Source organism: Suncus etruscus, chromosome 6, assembly GCF_024139225.1.
Source record: "Suncus etruscus isolate mSunEtr1 chromosome 6, mSunEtr1.pri.cur, whole genome shotgun sequence".
NCBI classification, from domain to species: Eukaryota; Metazoa; Chordata; class Mammalia; order Eulipotyphla; family Soricidae; genus Suncus; species Suncus etruscus.
This window is the reverse complement of record NC_064853.1, coordinates 1,514,824-1,537,049: the sequence shown is the minus strand read 5'-3', so window position 1 is coordinate 1,537,049 and position 22,226 is coordinate 1,514,824. Positions and strand designations below refer to the sequence as shown.

Below are 22,226 nucleotides of genomic sequence, written 5' to 3'. Positions count from 1 at the left end.
CAAGCAACATGCACAACTGCCACTGTGGCTCTGCAAGGAGACTCTAGTGGACTCTGGGAGGCCCAGCTGGCCGGCCCCACCCCCACAGGGATTGATCCACCTACTTCCGCTGCCGTCCTCGGGGGCCAGGTCCCCGCCGCCATCGTCTGCTGCAGGTTCTTGGGCAGGCATGACAGAATCCTAGGGTGAGAGAGGGTGCCGCAGTGACCAGGATGTGACTCACGGGTCTGCTGTCTCTCCTGATCCCCAAGTTCCCTCCCAGCCAGTGGCCCAGGGTTTCCCACAGGCCAGGACATTGTGCCCAGCAAGTAGTGCTTTATTCCTGGCTGGACACAGACCTAGAACGACTCTGAGCACTGAAGGCTGAGAGTGGGCAGCTGGCCCAGCCACAGCAGAGTCAGAGGGAGAACGAGACCAATTCGGACCTAGGGCTACTGCTGGCAATTCCTCACCCCCTCTCAAATGCCCCCCACAGGGCAGCTGGACCAGGCAGGACCCCACCCACTCACCATATGCCCCCCGCAGGGTGGCTGGACAAAGCCGTGGCAGCGCTTATGCACCAGCAGCTGGCAGTGGATGCACCTGTAGGCCTGCCTGGCGAGGCCCCATATCCTCTCGCTGCACTGCCCGCAGGATGCTCCCTATGGGGGGGGGACAGGAAGAAGAGCCATTATCAGGCCATTATCAAGCCCCAAAGCCTGGCTCCACTCTGTCCTCACAGAAGGCTGCTAGGGTCCCTCCTCAGATTGGTGGCAGGGCCCTGCTTTATCAGTAACCACCTCTGCAGCAAGGTACGGATGAGCCCCATCCCTGGTGGCCCTGGCCTCTTCTGGTTCACGAATCTTACTTCATTCTATTCTGTGGTCCTACAAGGCCTGTACTATAATACCACAGAGTCACATCTCTGGCCCTAGATTTTTTTTAAATTTTTTTTTTTTGTTGTTTTTGGGTCACACCCAGCAGCGCTCAGGGGTTACTTCTGGTTCTATGCTCAGAAATCAATCCTGGCAGGCTCGGGGGACCATATGGGATGCCGGGATTTGAACTACTCTCCTTCTGCAGGCAAGGCTAACACCCTGCCTCCATGCTATCTCTCCAGACCCCTAGGTTTTTTTTTTTTTGGTTTGGGGGAGCTGGAGTCACACCTACTGGTGCTTAGTGATGACTCAAGGCTATATAAGGGGTTGGAACTGGGGTCAAAGCATGAAGGCCAGCACCTCAACTCGTCCTATCTCTGTAGCTCCATCTGCAGAAGAGTTGTTGGTGGCTGTGAACGGCTAAAAACCGTGGCAACTGCTGTTGGCTGGCAGCTGCTCTCAGACATGTGGCTGGCACAGTGTTGTGGGCGGGGGAATGGCAGAACCAGGGGCCGTGTCTGCAGAGGTGAGCCCAAGAGCTGTTGGCCAAAGTCAACTGTTCATCTGCACATATGCAGGAATGACACTTGTGTGTGAAAACATGCAGGGGTGGCCTCCCCGATGATACACGCACGTGCACACACACAGGCATGCCCTCTCCTGCACCCCACTCCTGAGCAAGATGCAGTTCCCAGGCCACCTGCGTTGAGTTGGGCAGTGAGGCATGCCTGGTGGCCCCAGTCCCAACCACACCTCTGGCAGGGAGCCTCCCAAGCTCCCTGTGCTCTGGCCGAGGCCATGGCACTCACTCACTTACCCGGTTAAAGCACTTGGCCTGGAAGAGATGGCCGCCGGTACGGTGCAGCTTCCGCCATCTCCGGGCGCCTCGGCGGTAGATGGACTCTGCAGAGGGGGGTGCAGTGAGTAGGCGGGGCCTTGTGTACCGTGTCAAGCGTGGGATGTGCTTATACTGTGTGTGCAGTGTACTCCTGCCCTATTGTGTTCCGTGTCATGTGCTTGTGTGCTATCACATGCCCATGTTGTCACATATGTGCTGCCATGTTGCATGTTTCTAATGCTTTGTCCTATGTGTAGCGTATGCTGTCGTGTTGCATGATCAGTGTCACAACATGTGTCACATGTTGTGTGCTATGAGTTCGCATGTCTTGTGTCATGATGGACACACATGCCAGGGGTTACCCATGAGTCTGTGACTTCCCCACCAACTGGCCATGCAAGCTTGGAACCCTGGAGCCCTGCGAGACAGACCATGAGATGCCCTGAGCGTCCTGGGGACAGTGGCTGTGCTGAACTCACCTGGACTTGCCCCCACAGACCACGCATCAGCACTGCCCGGCCACCTCTCCTACTACCCCAGTCTGTGCCCACACCACAGCGACACCAGGGAGAGGCAGAGCCTGGGCCGTGCCAGACATCAGCCTATGCCCAGCACCTGTCTCATGTGACTGACATGGACGTGACCTCTGAGACTCACACGTCCAAGTGCCATAGGGGTGCAATCTGCCACCCAGCCTGTACACGCGACTCACATAACCTGGTCCTGCACGCACACGTGACCTGCGTGCGTGAAGGGGCACATTGCTGCTGAGGAGGGAGGCCCGAGGCTACGGGCGGGTGGCCTGGTGCATGCAGCTCGCACCTCGAAGGAGGCGTCCTCCGGGTTCTATAATTAGGCGGCAGACATGAACAACCCGTTTCCAGGGCAACCCGGCAGCTGAGCGCTGACGAGGCACAGAAGGTACACGAGAGCCTGAGCTCGGAGCAGCTGCTGGGAACAATGCACCCCCACACGTGGGCCGGGGCCGCAGGCTTGACCCAGGGCCGCCCACCAGGATGGCCCGCACACCTATGCAGGGGTCCCAAAGCCCAGAGAAGGTGCATTTCTAGTCCTGGGAGAGCAGAGAGGGGCAGGACGCGGCCAATGCTTCCTGATTCTCATCTCTGCAGGGCCTTCACTACTTTTGACTCTGGGGCGTCACGCGTGGCCTAGAACAAGAGTTTTGCTTGGTGCTGGAACCAGCCAAGGAGGGGCCAGAAGCTTGAGGCCACAGGGGAGAGTGTGAGCGCCAGGGGAGACGTCTCTGGGGACCAGCCCAGGCCTGAGAGGCTCTGGGTGCCAGGCTGCAGAGCTGTGTGGGGCATGGGCACACTCAGAGAGAGATCTCGGGGCCTGACAGCTCCCTGAAAACTCCAATGCCAGGCCGGGACCTGGGAGCAGGTGAGGGCCTGGTTGCCACTTGGCCACCAGCTAACCTAGTGCCCAACTGGCACCTCAGTATTCTGACAGTGGCCAGCACACAGAAGTGGTCCAGGATGGGCCCCACGCCCCACTGGTCATGAAACCTGAGGCAGTGGGAGGGCCCTAAGGCAGGTGGCACATGGGACCACATACCTGTAGAGCTCTGAGGGCAGGGAGGACTCGGAGGAACGCAGGGGCCTGTGTGGACAGACACTGGGGGGTCAGGACTTGAGCCGAGTCTGCCCCAAGTGATGACCAAGCCTGGCACCTTCCGGGGCTTTGCCCAGGTGGGGCTGAACCCCAGAACCCAACAGCAGGTGTGACTGTGCAGTTTGTTCCTCACTGCAGGAGAGATAAGATGGGGAGACGGAGTGCTGATCCTGCCTGCACCCATCGGACGCCCCCCAATGCCTCTGAAACCTACTTGGAGGCTGTCTGGGTTTCCCACTCTTTTTGGGGTTCATGTCTCTGGGACACCAAGCAACTTTCCTGAAGGTGGCCCCAGTGAGCCAGAGACTGTTTCCTCTGCAACTATTGGAATCCCCTCATGCCCGAGCATGGTGCTTCTGAGGTGACCTCCAACTTATAGCTCTCACTTGTTCCCTCCTGGGGCCACACTTGCACCCCCAAGCTCAGCCAGCAACCAGGCTCACCCATTTGCCGCTGATGTTCTGGAACTTGCCTCCATCCAGCCCCTCTTGCTGGTGCCTGGTCAGGTCTCCCGCACTGTCGCCCTGTTAGCCGCCACTCTATCCATTGCCTCTAACACTGGCCCCCAAAGCTCAGCAATCTTCATATCCTGTGGTGACCCTGCCCGGACCAGGAGTATAGATGTGGAGCCCAAGGCAGGCTTACCCTGACCTCTGTGGCCCCCATTCAGGCCAGCAGGATGCCAGTGCTCCATGCCTCTCTGCACTTACACACACCCAGACGACAGTGTGGAGAGGGGGTATAGGAAGCACCCACAGGATCCATAGGGTGAGACCCGCCAGGACCGAGGCTCACAGAAACAAGATTGAGAGTCATGGCTAGGGCAAATGCTCTGCATGTGGAGTGTGAAGGCCAGCAGGAGGCCAGCAGAATCTCTTCCCTCATCCCCATGACACCTCCCTCAACCAAGGAGCTCAGGCAGCGAGCGGGTGTGGACTGGTCCTCCATGGCCTCGTTCTGCTCATTGGTCAGCACCCACCACCCACCAGATCTGCAAACCCCCGGGGGGGGGGGGGGCAGCGACAGGTTTCCATTCTCCTCATGCAAGGTGGCTGGCATCTCAGGCACATGCTTCCCAGCTGGGCCCACTGCTCACGGGCCAGTAGGGTAATGGCTGTGGATTTAGTGCAGACCTTATCTCTGTTTCACGTGCACTAGGGATCACATGTGGATCTGTGTGTGTTTGAGTATGAGTGTGTGTGTGTGGGGGGGGGGATCAAGCCCAGAGCCCCACAGATGCAAGATAACTGCTCTTAGGGCTGGAGTGATAGCTTAGTGGTAGGGCATTTGCCTTGGCACGTGGCCAACACAGGATGGACCCCAGTTCAATCCTCGGCATCCCTTATGGTCCCCCCAAGTCTGCTTGGAGTGAATTCTGAGTGAACTCATAAAGCCAGGAGTAACCTGAGCACCACCGGGTGTAACAAAAAAAAAAAAAAAAAAGATAACTGCTCTTGCATTGGGCCACACATGTGCCTACTGTGCATTTATTCTGTGTCCCCTTATCTACCACAGATCCAGTACCAGGTTCTGCAGCCACAGTATTGGTTATACCCAGTCTGAGGCCTGTGGACAGGCCCAGTGCTGGTCCATAGCAGAGGGATGGAGTCGCACTGGTTGTGTGTGTGATGTGGGGTGTGTGTGTGTGTGTGTGTGTCCATTCCATATACACAGAGATCCACCAAGGATTAGTGCAGGTCTGTGTGGTCTCTCCGGGTTTGTGTGATCCGCCCCCCCCAGCCCTGTGCCCGAGGCTACAGTGCATCAGGAAGCAGGTGGGCATTCTGTGCGATAGGAAGACTATAGGCCTGACAGTGGGGACAATGCTCTAAGTCTGGTTCTGATCCCCCAACACGTAACAAGACTGTGGGTGCCAGAGTCCAGGGAGGGATGAGGTACAAAGACACCGGCGCACACACACCTGTGTCCACTCGCACTGCACATAAACATGCAACCTGCAAACACGCACACATCTGAAATGCATATATTCCCCCACACCTACACCTGGGCACATATACACACATACAAACATACACATCTGCACACAAACACCTGGGCACCCTCACTACAGATGCACACCTGTACACGCACACTTTAACATGCACACAAGTACAGGAACATCTGCACACAGACCTCTGTTCGTGTTATGCACATGTGTGTCTATATTGTGCACATGTACCTATACGTGTTGCTGCATATGCACACCTGTGCCCACTCACACCTGCACGCACATGCCTGTGCCATTCACACCTGCATACCTTCACATGCACACAACTATACACACACTTGCACACCCACACACACATGCATGCACAATGTCTGCAATGCACATCCCACATGCACCCTGCAACACAGTGTGCATTTATACCTTCACACACACATAATAGACACATTTTCACACACACATACACCTCCACATATGTACCCACTTGCAAACACACGCTTGTGCTCGTACATGCACCAGCAGACTCGCACTCCATAGCTCATAGTGCTGACCCTTCACATATATACACGCATGTACACAAATGCAAACACATTCACACACACACAGATGCCTAGACACAGAGGCTTACATTGGCAGATGCAGCTGACTTGTCTGAGGCTCAAACCTACTTCATGGGAGAATCTATCCTTGGGGTCCCTTTTGGGGGCACGAGAGGGGAAGGGGCACTGCAGGAACAGGGCTTGAAGTCTGACTTGAAGGCAGGCACTGCCAACGCCTCAACTTGCTAAGTGTGAGCTTCTCTTTCACAAGACGGAGGCTCGGAAGACTGGAACCCCACGTCAAAGCACAAGACCCGCCCCATCTCTGGAGCCTTCGCCGGACCCCCTCCCCTCCCCAGCCTTGGGAGCTCAGGGTGCTGCTGTGGGCCACCCCACCTGTTGGTCCCGAAGTTCAGTTTTGCACCTGTGGGCACTGTGAGCAGAGCCACAGGTCTGTGCTTGGAGGTGGCAGGAGCTAAGATCAGAGAAGATACAAGTCAACTCCTGACAGCTCTAAGGGCCACCAGCCCAGGAAGGCACCGATACTTGGCCAAGCAGGGACAGTGAACCGGACAGGGGGGCTGAAGAAGGCTGTGAGACTGCCTTCCTGGCTACCCTGTCTCTCTGCCACCATTCATCTGGTCCATGATGCCCTTCCTGCACCAGCCAGGCTTGACAGCTTGGTCCAGTCCCTGTCTGTCTGCTGCAAGCACGTCCCACTACATCCCGTCAAGCTGCAGGTGGTAATTAACCTCAGCGCCGCCACAGTGGAGCCAGGTCGAAACCTGGGCCGGGCGCGGTGACCTGTGAGGTGACCCCAGACACAGCACAGGCTCTGGGGAATGGCTTGGGGCAGGGATCAGAGCTCTGAGTCTGAGGAGTGAGTCAGTGGTGGCCAGACCTGCAGGGCGGCTTCTTACTCCAGTTCTACTCCACGTCTGCCCGTCTATCTGTCTGGGTTCAGCTCATGACAACTCCAAAAGGAGGGAAATCCCCAACCGTGGGTCGGATCCGTAACAGAGGCGGCAAGGTGGAAGGAGACACAAGGGCAAGCTGTGGCTCTAATGGTGGGGGCTCTGATGGCAGACGTTCTGGGGAAGGCTCCAAAGGCAGAGACTCTGAGACTGGGGCTCTGATGGCAGAGACTGAAGATGGAGGCTCTCGTGGCAGAACCTCTGAGGCTGCAGCTCTGGTGGTGGAGGCTCTGAGACTGTAGCTTCAATAATAGAAGTTCTGGTCCGTAGCTATGGCTCTGATGGCGGAGGCTCCGAGGCTGCAATTCTGACGGTGGAGGCTCCAAGGCTACATCTCCAAGGATGCAGGCTCTGCAGGTCATGGTCTGGGGCTGTGCCTCTGAGGGTGGAGGCTTTGAGGCTGAGCTCTAATGGCGGAGCCTCCGAGGCTGCCCCAAGGCCGTCTCTAGGGGTCCAGGCAAAGGCCCGGCCTGACCCACACGTGCTTCATGGTGCTGGGCAGATCCTCAGAGCACTAGCAGGTGGAAACCTGCAGCTTGCTGGGCTGCGTGCTCTGATCTCTGGGGCTGGCTACACCCACTCCGGGGGTGGGCCATGTCTTTCCTCCTCTGTTCTTCACACCTGCCTGTTTAGCTTCCCCAAAGTCCCCAGGAGCGGGACGGAGCCTGTGCCTCAAAGTGCCTCCTGAAGCTAGGAGGCCTGTGCGGTATTTCCATGCAGAAGGCTGAGTGCAGGTGGGCCAGGGCCCTGAAAGCAAAGGGAAGCTGGGTGGGACCCAGGCAGCATCTGGAAGGGAACTTGCTCCCCGAGATGTGCCCCACACTGTTCCCAGCACCCAGATCACCCTACATGCATGTCTCAAGCACCCGCAGAAGCACGGCTTAGGGGAGCAACCACGTGGGAGGAAGGACTCTGCCAGGGCTGAGCCATCCTGTGGGGGACCCTTCACATAGCCTCAGGGAAGCTGTGCAGGAGACTCTGGAGCCCAGAAAGCCCCAGATGGGGATGTTGGCAAGGGGAGGCACCGGGAGGCTCATACCTGCTGGTTTGTCATCATGTCTCATGAACCAGCATGTCTCAGGATTCAGCTGGAACACAGCTGGAACATAGGTCCTGCACCCCCTCCCCTATGCCCATCCCAGACCCTCCTGGCCACCAGGCACGACACTTGCCCAGCTCTCTGGCACAGTGGAACCCCTACCCACTCGGAAGCTCGCAATGAGAGCAGGCAGAAGTTCGCCCCAGCAGGCCACAGGCGGGAAAGAGGGTCTGCACACCTAAAGATGATGGAACCTGGGACCCAGGAAACAACCAGCTGAGAGCCTAGTGGGCAGCTGCTCTGCTTGGCCATCACACAGGCCACCAGGAAAGCAAACCACACTGGGGTACAGTGTGGAGCAGGAAAGGAGGGGGCACAGGGCCTGGAGAGATGGTCCCTGCCCGAGACACCACAGCCTGCCACACCTATCTGCCCACACCTGCCTGAGCATGTCCACATCATCTCACACCTGCCTGCACCTGTTCACACTGTTTCACACCTGCTTGAACCTGTCCACAAGGTCCCACACCTGCTTGACTGCACCTGTTCACTGTCCCACACATGCCTGCACCTATCCACACATACACATATGTACACTCTCATACCATACGTACATCTGAAACAGATGGACATATACACATGGATCACACACACTCACACCTGCCACATTGTGTACAACACCTCACAGATACAACCTGCAGTTACAGGAACATACGCATACACAGATGAGTAGACACAAAACACCCCATATAATCAGCACATCACATGTACATGTACATGTCCTCAGAAGATGGGGATAAACATGTATACACCGACTTTAGTGGGAACCTCATGCCCCAAACCCAGGGGATTGTGAAAACACGGGTCTGGAAGCAAACGCCGATACAGGAAATAATCCACACACAGTTATGAGGATGAAACAGGTTTAGAACTTCCACTGCAAGCCTTCTGCTCCTAGCACTAAGACCAGCAAGCAGAAAGTTCGGTCGTGGGCCCAAAGAGATAGCACAGCGGCGTTTGCCTTGCAAGCAGCCGATCCAGGACCAAAGGTGGTTGGTTCGAATCCCGGTGTCCCATACGGTCCCCCGTGCCTACCAGGAGCTATTTCTGAGCAGACAGCCAGGAATAACCCCTGAGCACCACCGGGTGTGGACCCCCCCCCAAAAAAAAAAAAAGAAAATTCAGCCGTGGAAAACTGAAATCACAAGCAGTTTTCACTAAGACTCTGGGGCTTTATTGGAAACCCAAAGACCACAGGCAGGGGAGGAGAACAGGTGTTCTAGGGCACCAATCCAAAAGGTGCTTCCATCCAATGAGTGACAAGCTTATCCTGAACAGGATGGAAACCAACAACCTGTCACACATGCACGTACATACATACACGAACACACTCCCATATACACACATCCACAAATCTACAACACATAGATACATGTATAATTCTGTATGCAGTGGGACACCCTATGTTTCCACAATCTACCACATACACTCATAAAGCAGCCCCTATACTACATACAAGCTCTGTCCCCACATCCACATGTGTGTAGGTCCAGGGCTGAAATGGCCAGTGTGCCCCACAGAGGGGACTGCTTGACCGAGACTGTGCTCAGCTTGGGAACATGCCCTGCATTGGCTGGCCCCACCCATCACCTCTCTGCTGTGGCAAATGTGGTCTCTTCTGTGCCTGGGTTCCTTACACATTCCCCATCACAGATCTTCATCTGGAGAGTTCTCTCAAAACACTTCTGTTTTGATGCAAAATGTAAAGATTTCAGGTTTTTTGTTTTGTTTTGTTTTGGGGCCACACCTGGCGATGCTCAGGGGTTACTCCTGGCTCTGTAATCAGATATCACTCCTGGCTTGGGGGACCACATGGGACACCGGGGGATCAAACGGCGGTCCATCCTATGTTAGCCACGTACACGGCAAATGCCCTACCACTGTGCCACTGCCCGGCCCCAGATTTCAGCATTTCTTTTTTTTTGGGGGGGGGGGTTGGGCCACACCCAGTGACGCTCACGGGTTACTCCTGGCTATGCGCTCAGAAATCACTCCTGGCTCCTGGGACCATATGGGACGCCGGGGGATCAAACTGTGGTCTGTCCTAGGCTAGTGCAAGCAAGCCATAAGACTTACCGTTTGTGCCTCCACTCCGGCCCCAGATTTCAGCATTTCTAAGATAGTCAGTGGGTCCCACCTCATGTGCATGCCACTTGTCTTTATCCAGTCCACTGTGGATTTTTTGTTTTGTTTTGCTTTGGTTTGTTTGTTTTGTTTTTGGCTTTTGAGCCACACCTTGAGATGCTCAGGGGTTACTCCTGTTTCTGCACTCAAGAATTACTTCTGGAGGTGCTTGGGGGACCCTATGTAATACTGGGAATCGAACCTGGGTCGGCCAAGTGCAAGGCAAATGCCCTCCCCGCTGTGCTATCGCTCTGGCCTCTGTAACATCTTTTTCAGTTTAACCACGGAACTCTGGTGCAGTCCACACTGGGTGACCTGTTCCTTCTGCTGAGTAGAGCCTACTTCTGGTGTGGCCAGTAGGGCAGTGTCAAATGTGGCCACCCCTGACAGATCTGGGCACTGACTACAGGTCATTCTGGGTTCAGTGGGCATCATGGGGGCCTTTCACCCCTTTTTCTAGTGTTCAGTGGCTGGGAATATGTGCTGGAGGCCAGTGACCACTGTCTGGCCTCCTGTCCTGTCTGCTGATGCCTGAGTTGTGTCTGTGTGAGCTGCCCTGTTCTTTTTGTCACTTGGAAGTTCCATCCTTACTGAACATTGGCAGACAAACATTTCCTGTGCAGCCTGGTCCTTTGCTCCTCCGAGATTTTCCCCACTGAGCGGAGCTTCTGAATCCCTCAGAGCCCTGATCAATGACTTTTGTTCTCATTTTTCTTGCACTGAGTCAGTCTTCCAAGAGGTCCCTGAGCTGATATCCTCAAATACACCTATTTTCTTCTGAGTATTTAGGGTTCTGGGGCTAACACCCAAGTCTTTAATCCCTTTTGAGTCCTTCTGGAAGACAGAGTGAAGGTGTGATTCAAGCTCCTTTTCTGGCATGTGACCACCCACTGTATGGCCTTGCTGCCTCTCACAAACAGATATCTCTGTGGGCTTATTTCTGGGCTTTCAGTTCTATTCCAACCTCCTCTGTATTTATTTTTTAGTTTAATATCAAAACACTGTGGGGAGGGCATTTGCATTGCACTGGCTGACCTGGGTTTAATCTCTGGCATCCCATAGGGTCCCCTGAGCTGCCAGGAATAACCCCTGAGCGCCACCAGGTATGGCCCAAAAGCCAAAACAAATTTTTTTTTAATTACTGTTGCTTTGTAACATTGGGTAGAGCACACAGAATCTATGTGTCCTGGGGTACACGGAGCCCACATGTCCCCTACAGTTCACCCAGTTTCCAGTGCCAGGGAACATGCATGGCTCTGTGGCCACAGACACTGTTATCTCACATGGCTTCAAGAAGCCAAAAACAGATGGAGTGTGGCTGGCAGTGATGTCTCTGGGCCCCTAACCACAGTAGCCCTTGAGCCAAGAATGGGGACAGGTGATAGGGCCCAGCATCACTTCCAATGATGACCCCTGCAGGGGCTGTGACCCTCAGGCCATTCTGGAGCAGAAAGGGAGGTGCTGCCCCAGCCAAGCTGACTGTGCAATGAAGGGCTGTAGGAGAGGGCCAGAGAAAGTTGGGGGTAAGCAGCAGAGGGGGCCAGCAGGGAGGCCATCCAGGTGGGGGAGGAGGCCAGAGGCAGTGTCCAAGGCAGACCCTCTGCAGTGCGGCAGCTGGACAAGCTGTGGCTGGGAACCGACTGGCACTCATCGGGACAAAGACGCCTTCAAACCACAGGCCGTGCCAGGCACCAGACGCCCAGCCTCCTGGCCAGTGAGGGCCTGCTCAGCTCTGCATGGTCCTGCACAGCCTGGGGCCTGGCCCGTTGTGTCTGAGGGTCACTTCCTCAGGCGTGGGTCACTGCTGGCCCTGCCCTCCTGACAAAACAGAAGCAGTGAACTGTCACCAGCTGATGATTTCAAAGAGAAGTGAGTTCTCTAAAAGAGAATTCCTCGCCTATCTTCTTTTTTTTTTTTTGATTCTTGTTATCCTCGCCTATCTTCACTGCTGTGTCAACATTTGCCCTTATAGTCACCCCCAGGGTGCTCAGAAACACCTTCTCTTGACAGTGCTCAAGGAACCCTGCACAGTGCTGGGGATGGAATTTATGTAGGTCCTATGCAAAGCCATTATTGCCTGCTCTGTAGACCCATGGCTCCAGCCCCAGGAAAATGGATTTCTAAGAAGCCCTCTGTGTAACTGGAGTTCCTAGCACAAGGCATCTCAGACAGCCTGAAGATGGCAGGTTGGGGACCTTGCGGGTTGTCAAGAGATAGCACATGGACACCCCAGGGCCTACTGGCTGCCCTGTAGCTCTCCACAGCTATGGGCTGACCCCAGGCCTGACCCTTCTGTGGGAGGGCGTTGGTCCATTTGGAGCTGCCTGGAGGAGGAACACCAAGGGCAGGACACCTGGGCCTGGTGCTGCCAGCACCAGACAGCTCTACTCACAACTATGGCTGGAAAGGAGCTGAGACACCTTCAGAGGGGGCCGGAGAGAATGTGTGTCTGCCAGACAGCGGCTGAGGGAAAGTAAGGCTGCCTACGCTAAACAAGTGTGGTCACGAGTGAGGGAGCTGTTATGCAGAGGCTGTGCCTGTTGGGGTCACTTTAGGGTGCTCTAAGAATTGCACCTGAGACAGGGGAGAGGACACATGAGGGGACAGGCCTCTATGGGGCTCAGGGCAGAGGCACAGGTACACATGGAGTCTGAGCACAGACATGACACACATGTGGTACATGAGCAGTCATGGTACACGTGGGACATAAGCACAGGCATAACACACCTGTGGTACAAGCCGATGTGGAACAAAAGCAAACATGGCACACATGTGGTACATAAGACACAGTACACGTGGCACATGAGTAGACAGGGCACACAAGCAGACATGCCACACGTGGTACATAAGCAGAGACATAGCACACATGTGGTATACAAGCAGATGTAACGCAAGAGCAAACACAGCACGCACATAGTACATGAGAAAACACGGCCCACAAATGGTACATGAGCATAGATTTGGCACACATGTGGTATACGAGCACAGATACTGAACACATACAGTCCATGAGCAGACATGAAACACGTGAGCACAGACATAGCATACATGTGGTACACAAGCACAGCCCACACATAGTACATGAACACAGAACACAGACTTGCACACTTGCCACTGCCAACTCTCTAATCACAGAATGCACAGCATCAAGTGTCCACCCTAACTCTCACTCTGGACCCTGGCTGAGGGTAACAGAACCCCAGTTGATGGGGATGCTAATGAGGGACTAAACATGAGGCAACTCATGATAGATCTTGTCCCATCTCAACTTCCTTGTGAGCCTAAAACAACCTTAAAAATAGTCTGAACGGGGATGGGATGAGAAAGTGCAGAAGTGAAGGTGCAGCTATGCTCCAGGTTCAATGCCTGGCACCACAGAAGAGCCTTTTGTGACCCCAAAAAAAAGTGTAAACATAAGAATGAGGGTCGGAGAGAGAGCATGGAGGCAGGGTGTTTGCTTTGCATGCAGAAGGACAGTGGGTCGAATCCCGGCATCCCATCTGGTCCCCTGTGCCTGCCAGGGGCTATTTCTGAGCATAGCGCCAGGAGGAACCCCTGAGCGCTGCCTGCTGTGACCCAAAAAAACAAAACAAACAAACATGAGAATGAGAGCTAGGGGGTGACTTGAGGTTGAGGGTCTGCCCTGTCCAGGTTCCCAGGGTACATATCACTGATGATGATGATGATGATGATGATGATGATGATGACGACGGCCAAGTTTGTGAGGCCCCTGTTGGCTACAACAGCAACAAAGTTAGGAATCACATGGTCAATGAGAAGGTTGGAAGACTGGTTACAATGCTTTTTACCACAAAGAACCTGGAGATAGGCAGACAGGAGAGAGCCAGGGGCCGTGTGCTCCCATTTCACCTATTGGCTCAGTGCTTCACCCACAAACACACCCCACTGGCCCAGTCACTCTGGAACAAGAGTGGCCCCTAGACAGAAATGTGCAGTGGGCAAAGCCAAGGTGCAAGCAAGGGTACTGCTCCAGGTTGTTTTGTACATTTCCAGAAAATGACAGAACCAAGTCACACGCGTGCCACGCAGTACTGAGAATGATAGTACCAGAGAAGCGAGTGTACAGTTTCAGGGCCTGCACTGACTCCTTGCCCCATGGAACTCGCACATTCTCAACTCACAATCTGCTCCAGATCTGAGATCAATCCTGAAATCAATCCTGAAACGTCACATCTGATGCTATTAAGCTGAATAGACTTTCTAAATGCCAAAAAGCAAAATTTTGTCGGCTCTATTATAGGAAAGATGAAGGAAATTACTGTTGAGGTTTCACTACAGAAAAGAATGAAGAATTGTTTCCAGCTAGAAAATAATCAGGAGGGGCCCGGAGAGATAGCACAGCGGTGTTTGCCTTGCAAGCAGCCGATCCAGGACCCAAGGTGGTTGGTTCAAATCCCGGTGTCCCATATGGTCCCCCGTGCCTGCCAGGAGCTATTTCTGAGCAGACAGCCAGGAGTAACCCCTGAGCACCACTGGGTGTGACCCAAAAAGCTAAAAAAAAAAAAAAAAAAAAAAGAAAATAATCAGGAGAAATGGAGTCATGCCACAGAGCCACATTCAGCGGCAAGAGGAGTCATCACTGTCTCTCAGGTTCTGTGAAGCGTCTGGTATTTTAGAGATGATAACTTACGGAGCTAGAGTGATAGGACTGTAGGGGAGAAGGCACTTCCCTTGCATTCAGCCAACCGAGGTTAAATTCCAAGCACCCCTATTTTGTCCCCTGAATCTGCCAGGAGTGATCCCCGAGTATAGAGCTAGGAGTAAGCCCTGAGCATTGTTGGGTGTGGCCTAAACACAAAAAAAGAAAGAAAATCTTTTACTATGATTTCTATTATATCTTCAGTAGTATGTGCAATCTTTAAAGACAAATTAGCAGAAAGCATATATCACACCTACACACACAAGTGCACTCACACATGGACGCATGTCACGCAGGCAAATAGGTATACATATGTACTCAAAAGTACACAGCTATTAGACACACATGTGTGGGGCCGGAGCAATGGCACAGCAGTAGGGCCTTTGTCTTGCAAGCAGCTGACCTAGGAAGGACCACAGTTCGATCCGCCGGAGTCCCATATGGTCCCCCAAGCCAGGAGAGATTTCTGAGCACATAGCCAGGAGTAGTCCCTTAGCATCACCGAGTATGGCCCCCCCAAAAAAAGACACACATGTACCGACACATATATCTTCACATGAATACACGTACAAACAATGCACTCACAATATATATGCTCACACTGCCACATATAGTCACATGTACATGCAACTCCTACAATTCTTACAAAGATGAGGAGGACGTTCACGGGAAGCAAAGGTGTGGGGACAGTCAGGGGAGAGGAACTAAAGATGGCAAGAGGCAGAAAAGGGCTAGAGCAAGAGCTCACATGGCCGACCCAGGTTCAATCCCCAGCATCCCATATGGTCCTCTGAATCTGCCAGGAGTGATTTCTCAGTGCAGAGCCAGTAGTAACCCCTGAACACTGCTAGGTGTTGTCCCCCTCCAAAAAAACAAACAAAAAAAGAGGCAGGAGAGAGGGAGCGGGAAGGGCAGAGAGATAGAAGCGGAAGGGGCAATAGAAGGAAGAACAGGAGGAGGAGGGTGAGATAGTGGGGGGACAAAAAGAGACAGAAGGGGAGGGAAGGAGGGGAGGAAAAGGAAAGGGAGAGATGGGAGAGGACAGGGAGGGGCCTGTAGGGTACAGGAGGTATGAGGACAAGAGCCCCAACTGTTCAGACTCAGGAAGGCTCTGACCCCCTGGAACTAACATGCAGCCTGCCACGGTCCTGTGCACCAGGAGGAAGATGAGCACTGGGTATCCTGGGAGCCATGGAGGCACCAGAGCAGCCCAGCCCAGGAGGGTACAGGACAGAGCGGATGGAAGGTGTTTCTTTTCTCTTTGTTTTGGTTTTTGGGTCACACCCGGCATCGCTCAGGGGTTCCTCCTGGTTCTACGCTCAGAAATCGCTCCTGGCAGGCTCAGAGGACCACATGGGATGCCGGGATTCAAACCACCATCCTGCATGCAAGGCAAATGTCCTACCTCCATGCTATCTCTCTGGCCCCTGGAAGGTGTTCTGTGCCCAAGTACAGCAGGATGCACCATGGAGAGATGGTGGAAGAGGATGGACGCCCAGGGTGAGTCCTGCCAAGAACAGCCCTGCCGGGAGCCATGAGTGTATCCGGGACAGCTGGTCATGCTCAGAGAATAAAGTGGCTGGGTGGACAGACGGCCACTTGGCCTGCAAGGAAGGCTCCAGGTCTGCAACTACTCTGGTTCTGGCCCTGGCCCTGGTGGCACTGCCTGGCACTGGCAGCCCTGGATCCTGAGTGGATCAGCGTGTCCAAGGATCATAAAGTCCATGACCGTGCAGCTCTGCATTAGGATGGCAGCTAACAAGAGCAGAGTGACAGTGGGAAACCAGCCCTTGGGAGTGGGCCACTGGAATCATGGGGCCTCTGGGAAACGCCATAAAGGAAGTTCAGCCTGGGGCATGGAATAGCTACTCAGGTGGGTCACCTTGCAGCCCCGGGCAGGAGGAGACAGAGAGATGTTCAGGTGGGCCAGAGGGGACACACCCCAGCCGGAAGCCTTCCTGGGCACCTGCGTCCACCTGGCAGGGTGCCCAGAGGCAGTGTTGACCCTGAGTCCCAGTGACCAGTCAGAAGTGGACAGGAAGGAAGGTGTGGGGCCCTGCCTGAAGACTGAAACCAGCAAACAAACAGGGCTGCCCCACCATGGCCTCCCCAGGAAGCGTCTGGAAGAGGATGCTGGCTCTGCAGACACCCATATAGGGGCTGGAAGAAGGTGCCAAACCCTGGGGGTCTCCCACACCACACTGACTCCTCCTTGGCCAAGCCTCAGACAAATGTTCCCAGGAAATACAGAGATGCTGTCCAGGACCCCTGTGGAGTGTCCCTGGGGGAAAGGGGAGGGGTATGAGGTGGTCCCATGCTACAAGGTCAGTTTTCTGCAAAATCCAAACTACAACACAGCCCCGGGCATGGGGTCAGGGAAAATATCCTAGGTATCAGGGGGACCCCCCACGCCCTCAACAAGCAGACTGGATGGGCCAGATGCAGGCATCGCAGCAGATCCCCCTTCTCTCCGAGCACTTGCCTGCCAGACAAGTTTCCCATGGGAGCTGAGGCACCAGGGGCTATGGGGTCGTTGCAGGGCACAGAGCCCACAGGAGAAGCACAGAGCCTGATCCTGATGAGCGTGTGAGCGCCAGGATGTGGGCAAGAAAGCACAGCTCTGGCCCCCCTCCAGCCACAAACAGAAACAGGAAATGGAATTCGAGCCAGTGAGTGGAGCAGGGTCTGTGTGAGGATTCCCGGCTCAGAGCCCTCAGCTTACAAGGTCCATGTGGCCCCAGAGCCCCAGCACACACTCGGCAGAGAAAGATGTGACATCCCTTTGGTTGAAACTCTTTCTCTCTCTCTCTCTCTCTCTCTCTCTCTCTCTCTCTCTCTCTCTCTCTCTCTCTCTCACACACACACACACACACACACTCCTATATAAGCATACCTGTGCACACACACAGAAGTTCACACACAGACACACACACATGCAAGAACACCATTCACACATCTCTGCACTTCAGAATGACCTGGGAAGCTTCTCAAGCAGAAACTCAGCCAAACTGTCAGCAATGCATGCCTCGGGGCCACCTTTGATCCAATCACTCCAGCACCTGCAAGTCCATCTCGAGCTCACGAAGGGCCTGCGAGGACTTGGGCGGCTTGCTGTTGGGCCATGAGAGCTTCTGTGGGGTGGCGGCACAGGAAGTGTGGGAGCCCCGGAAGCCTGTGCTAAAGCTGAGACAGGAGACCCAGGAACCCCAGGAATGAGGGAAAAGATGGCCGTATGGGCAACTTTGCAGCCACACAGAAATGGGGGACACAGTGCCTATGGGCCAAGAATCCGCCTTGCTCAGTGCCAGCATGTGAAAGATTCAGGGCACCCAGCATGTTTCCCTCAAGGCCGAGCACCCAGAGGACTGCTCAGATGGAAAATGGGTCCCGGGGGCTCCTGTTCTTGCCTAAGTCACACAGGGCCCCCAACACCCAGTGAGAGAAATAGGTCAGTGGAAAGAACTCGTGAGGCGGCGGGGGCAGGGCACTGGCATTGGGCAAAGCTCCCTACCCCTCCCAAGGGGTGCAGGAGGCCCCAACTCAAACCACCCAGCGCAGACGGGAACACCCAGGCCATGCCATGATGCATCCAAACCCCTTGATGGCTCTGAGGATGCAAGAAAAGGACTAAACAGTAAAACCAGAACCAGGCCCCTTGGACTCCAAAACTGTAATGGCTGTGTCCCCTGCCCATGGAGGAGTGGGCACACAGCCTTGTCCACTCCTGGCCCACATATCCAAGGAAGGACGTGGAAAAGCAGTGTGATATCCACAGCCCTGAAGCCCTGGGGTGGCCCCGAGCCTTGACACAGGGGTCAGCAGGAGGAAGAAGTGATGTCCAGGGTCCCTGTGCAGCCCCAGGAACCCAGAGGCTGAGAGGGGCTCCTCCCTCGGGGAATGCTCCCTGGGCCTGGATCCAGAGGGCACTCACGGAGAGGGTGTTCAGGAGGGGAGGCTTTGGACCCTCACCCAGGCTGTCTCCGATCTCAGGGCTGCACGTCACATACCCACTAATCCCCTCAGCCCCTGTGGACAGACGTGATGGGCAGGTAGAGAACTCCAGGTAACAGTCAGTAACGGCAGGGGCCACCCACCAGGTCCACAGCAGGGATCCAAGATCCCAGAGGTGCTGACAAACTGTCTCCACGTGGACGCAGCTGGGCCCACTAGCCGGGTGCTTTAGGGGACAGGTGCACAGATGCTCCCCCGCCTGTCCCAGCAGGCCTGTCCCCCACACAGAGCACCACTGGGGAGCTGCCTGCAGGATGGGGAAGCATGACACAGCGGATTCCTGCAGGCAACACCCACACGTGCCAGCCCTGCGCCCCTCAGACCGCTGCATTCTGCAGCCAGCAGCCCACTCCCCAGCCTGAGAGCCCTGCGGGGTGCTGTCCACTGTTGTCCATGCTGTTGTTTTATAGAAGTACCTGCAAAATGGACGTCAGGGAAGCGCCCCCTTCCCCAGCCATCCCCAGGGGACCACGCATCCCCGCACATAGCACACTGCACGCACGGCACATCCGGGTCTGCCTCTGAGCATCTCTGAAGGCGGTGCCACACGCAGGCGCCTCGCACCGCAGCCCCCATGGAGGCCGGAGCAGCCTTGAGCATCAGCGCCAGCCGCGGAGGCAGAGCAGAGCCAGGCCAGGCCTAAAAGGGACTGGCAGACATCTGGACCACCCCACCGGGAGCTAAACACCCCCCCCCACCAGCAGAGAGGGCTAAAGGAGGGAGGGGGAGAAGGGGAGAGAAGGGAAAGGGAGAGAGGAGAGAGTGAGAGAGAGGAGAGAGGAAGAAAAGAGAGGAGACAGAAGGAGGGAGAGGTGAGAGAAAGAGGGGAGAGAGAGAGAGAGAGGAGAGAAGACAGAGGGAGAGAAGGGAGGCGAGAGGTAAGAGCGAGGCACACAGCCAACCCCCAGTGCAGCAGCGGAGATGGATGAGGCTTGTCCCTGAGCGGCCCTGGGGTGCTGACCCCCTTCCTGGGAGCAGGTCCGTTCCCCACCCCCCAGCCCAGCCGCAGCTCTCTCTCAGGGGCCGGGCCACTGTTTCCAACCTGTCACCCACACCCAGCACTCCAGGCCGCTGAGTCCTACAGGGAGCCCAGGATGGAGGCATCAGGCGATCCAGTGATCAATCACTCACCGCTTTGCTTTTCTCGCTGCTGCCGCCTTTGCAGCTCTATGGGGCGGGCACGCCGGCGGGCATCTTCCCCTTCTGCACCGAGGGAGCCCACGGGGGCAGGTATTTAGAGGAAGGCTGACCAGCAGGTCCCTGTCCCCCGCAACTCACGCTCCTGCCTCCTCATGTCCCCAGGCCCGGGTGGTACCCGGCTCCCCTGGGAAGCGGAGCCGGCGCCAGAGCACCAGCTAAAACACGGCCTGGATGCTGGGAGCTGCCGTGACGTCATGAGGATTAGCCCCACCTCCAGTGCAGCCGCAAAGCAGTGGCCCGACGAGGGGGAAGGAAGATGGGGGGGGGGGCAGGCGCCAGGCTCAGAGAGGTGAAGGGGACAGCCAGGTCTGCCTGGTCCTAGAGCCATAGCAGCCCCACAGAGGCATCAACGGAAGGTCTATCTCCATCTCAGACACCTGCCGTGGACCTGGATGTGGGGCTCAGGCTGGGGCACAGCCAGCCAGAGGGGACAGAAGACAGGCCACCTCTGAGCCCCCAGGCCCCACAGACACAGTTCCAGCCCACACGGGCACAAGATTCTAGCCTGCATATCCCGATGGCTGCAGCCCCACAGGGTCCCACAGCCCTACAGGGACTCACAGCCCCACAGGCCCCCAGTCCCTCAGGGTCCCACCTCTGAGTTCCCAGCCCTCCCATATAGGCTGGCACAGCTGGGTCAGTCCTACAAAGAAGCTTATCAATGACACATTAGTGACAATGTCCCCAACCTCCAGGAGGTGGTCCCGAAAGGGGACCCCACATATAAACACATGAAAGACACAGGTGGGACACAGCTGGATCCAAGCCCTCCTGGGAATCCCCTTAGCCTGGCCACTCCGTATGCCCTGCAAAAAGGCTGGCAGAAGAACTGGAGTAATAACACAGTGGGTAGGACTTTTACTGTGCATGTGGGTTTGCTCCTTGGCATCCCATATGGTCCCCTGAGCACCGAGCCAGGAGTGACCCTTGAGCATCTTAAGTGTGGCCCAAAAAACAAACAAACAAAAGGCTGGCAGTGATCATCAGTACTCACCATGCCTATCGTGCTATCGCCATACCAGCGTGTCTACACCACAGTGCTGTTTCACACTGCCATAGCTGTGCCGTGTCTACACTTTGCACCATGTTACACGAACACCTGTACACGTTTACACAGCAGCATCTACATTGTCTGTCCACACCACTGTCTACTGTGGATCCAGCAGGGCCTCAGCCACACTCCGTTTCCTCCCAGCAGGACACCAGCTCACGGCTGCAGCCAGGCTGGTCCCCAGGTGGGCAGAGTGCCGATTTCAGGTGGAAACGAGTTTTTCCAGTTGGCTGCAAACAATTTGCACAAAGCAGAATGAACCTGGCTTTTACTAAGATAATAGGCTCAGGTGATGAATGTCAGGATTAGGAAAGGGATCCCTCCTAACTGCCCGGCAGGGCTCCAGGGCACAGTCCAGCTCCCAGACCATGATGTCCTTACTGGTCAGTCGGCAGCCACAGAGCATTTCTTGCTGCAATGGGCTGGAACACACATGGGGGAAAGAGCACACCCAGGGAGTAAGTATACCTGGGGTGAACAAACCTGGGAGTGAACATACCTGGGAGAGAGCACACCTGGGGAAGTAAACACCCGGTGATGACCATGGTATGTTCCTAGGTATTTGTTCTTCCTGTTCTTCCCTGAGATGACCCCCTGTTAGTCTCACAGGGGTGGGGACAAGTGCCAGGAGCCAACCCCCTGTCCGAGGCAGCCCCAGCCCCAGCCCCAGCGGCCCAACCAGGGCCCAGAGTCCTTTCTTTTTTTTCTTTTTTTGGTCACACCCAGCAGCACTCAGGGGTTACTCCTGGCTCTACGCTCAGAAATCATTCTGACAGGCTCGGGGGACTATATGGGACTCTGGGATTCAAACCACCGTCCTTCTGCATGCAAGGCAAATGCCCTACCTCCATGCAATCTCTCTGCCCGCCCCCAGGGTCCTTTCTCTATCCAGCCCTGGCCAGCCCCCATGCCAGGATCACTGTTTCTGGGACCCCGGAGTCCAGCTGCCAGGTGAACCAGCACCTATTGGTGCACAAATTGGTGTCCCCAACCCAGGCAGCACCTGTGTAAGCGGCGCAGGTGGGAACTTTCTCTGCTCTGGCCCAGTGGCCAGCGGGCGGGTCTGCCCCACACCACCATGGAGAAAAGGGGTGCTGGACAGGGAATGTGGAGGTCAAGGGAAGAGGTTTGCAAGGACCCCAAAGGCCTGCAGAAACCCCTGGACCTCACCAGCTAGAAGGGTGAGTCACGGCCTCCCAGCCCTTTTCTCTGGGTTCAAGAAGGGTCTGTCCAGGCCTGTGGCAGTCACCTGAGTCTAGACATATGGACCAGTCACAAAGGCAAAGCAAGCCCCAA

The 22,226-nt window shown here is 55.5% G+C and overlaps 1 protein-coding gene across 1 annotated transcript in view; it reads right to left on the bottom strand.

The window, feature by feature from the left end:
- Positions 1-20,075, bottom strand: part of PRKCZ (protein kinase C zeta) — a 30,228-nt gene extending 10,153 nt beyond the window's left edge. The window contains exons 1-5 of the mRNA XM_049774559.1: positions 19,958-20,075; positions 19,811-19,882; positions 1,675-1,760; positions 510-641; positions 105-180 (exon numbers count right to left, since the gene is read on the bottom strand). Coding sequence (XP_049630516.1) covers positions 105-180; positions 510-641; positions 1,675-1,760; positions 19,811-19,882; positions 19,958-20,075 — 484 coding nt within the window. The remainder of the gene's footprint in view (positions 1-104; positions 181-509; positions 642-1,674; positions 1,761-19,810; positions 19,883-19,957) is intronic.
- Between the last annotated feature and the right edge of the window lie 2,151 nt (positions 20,076-22,226).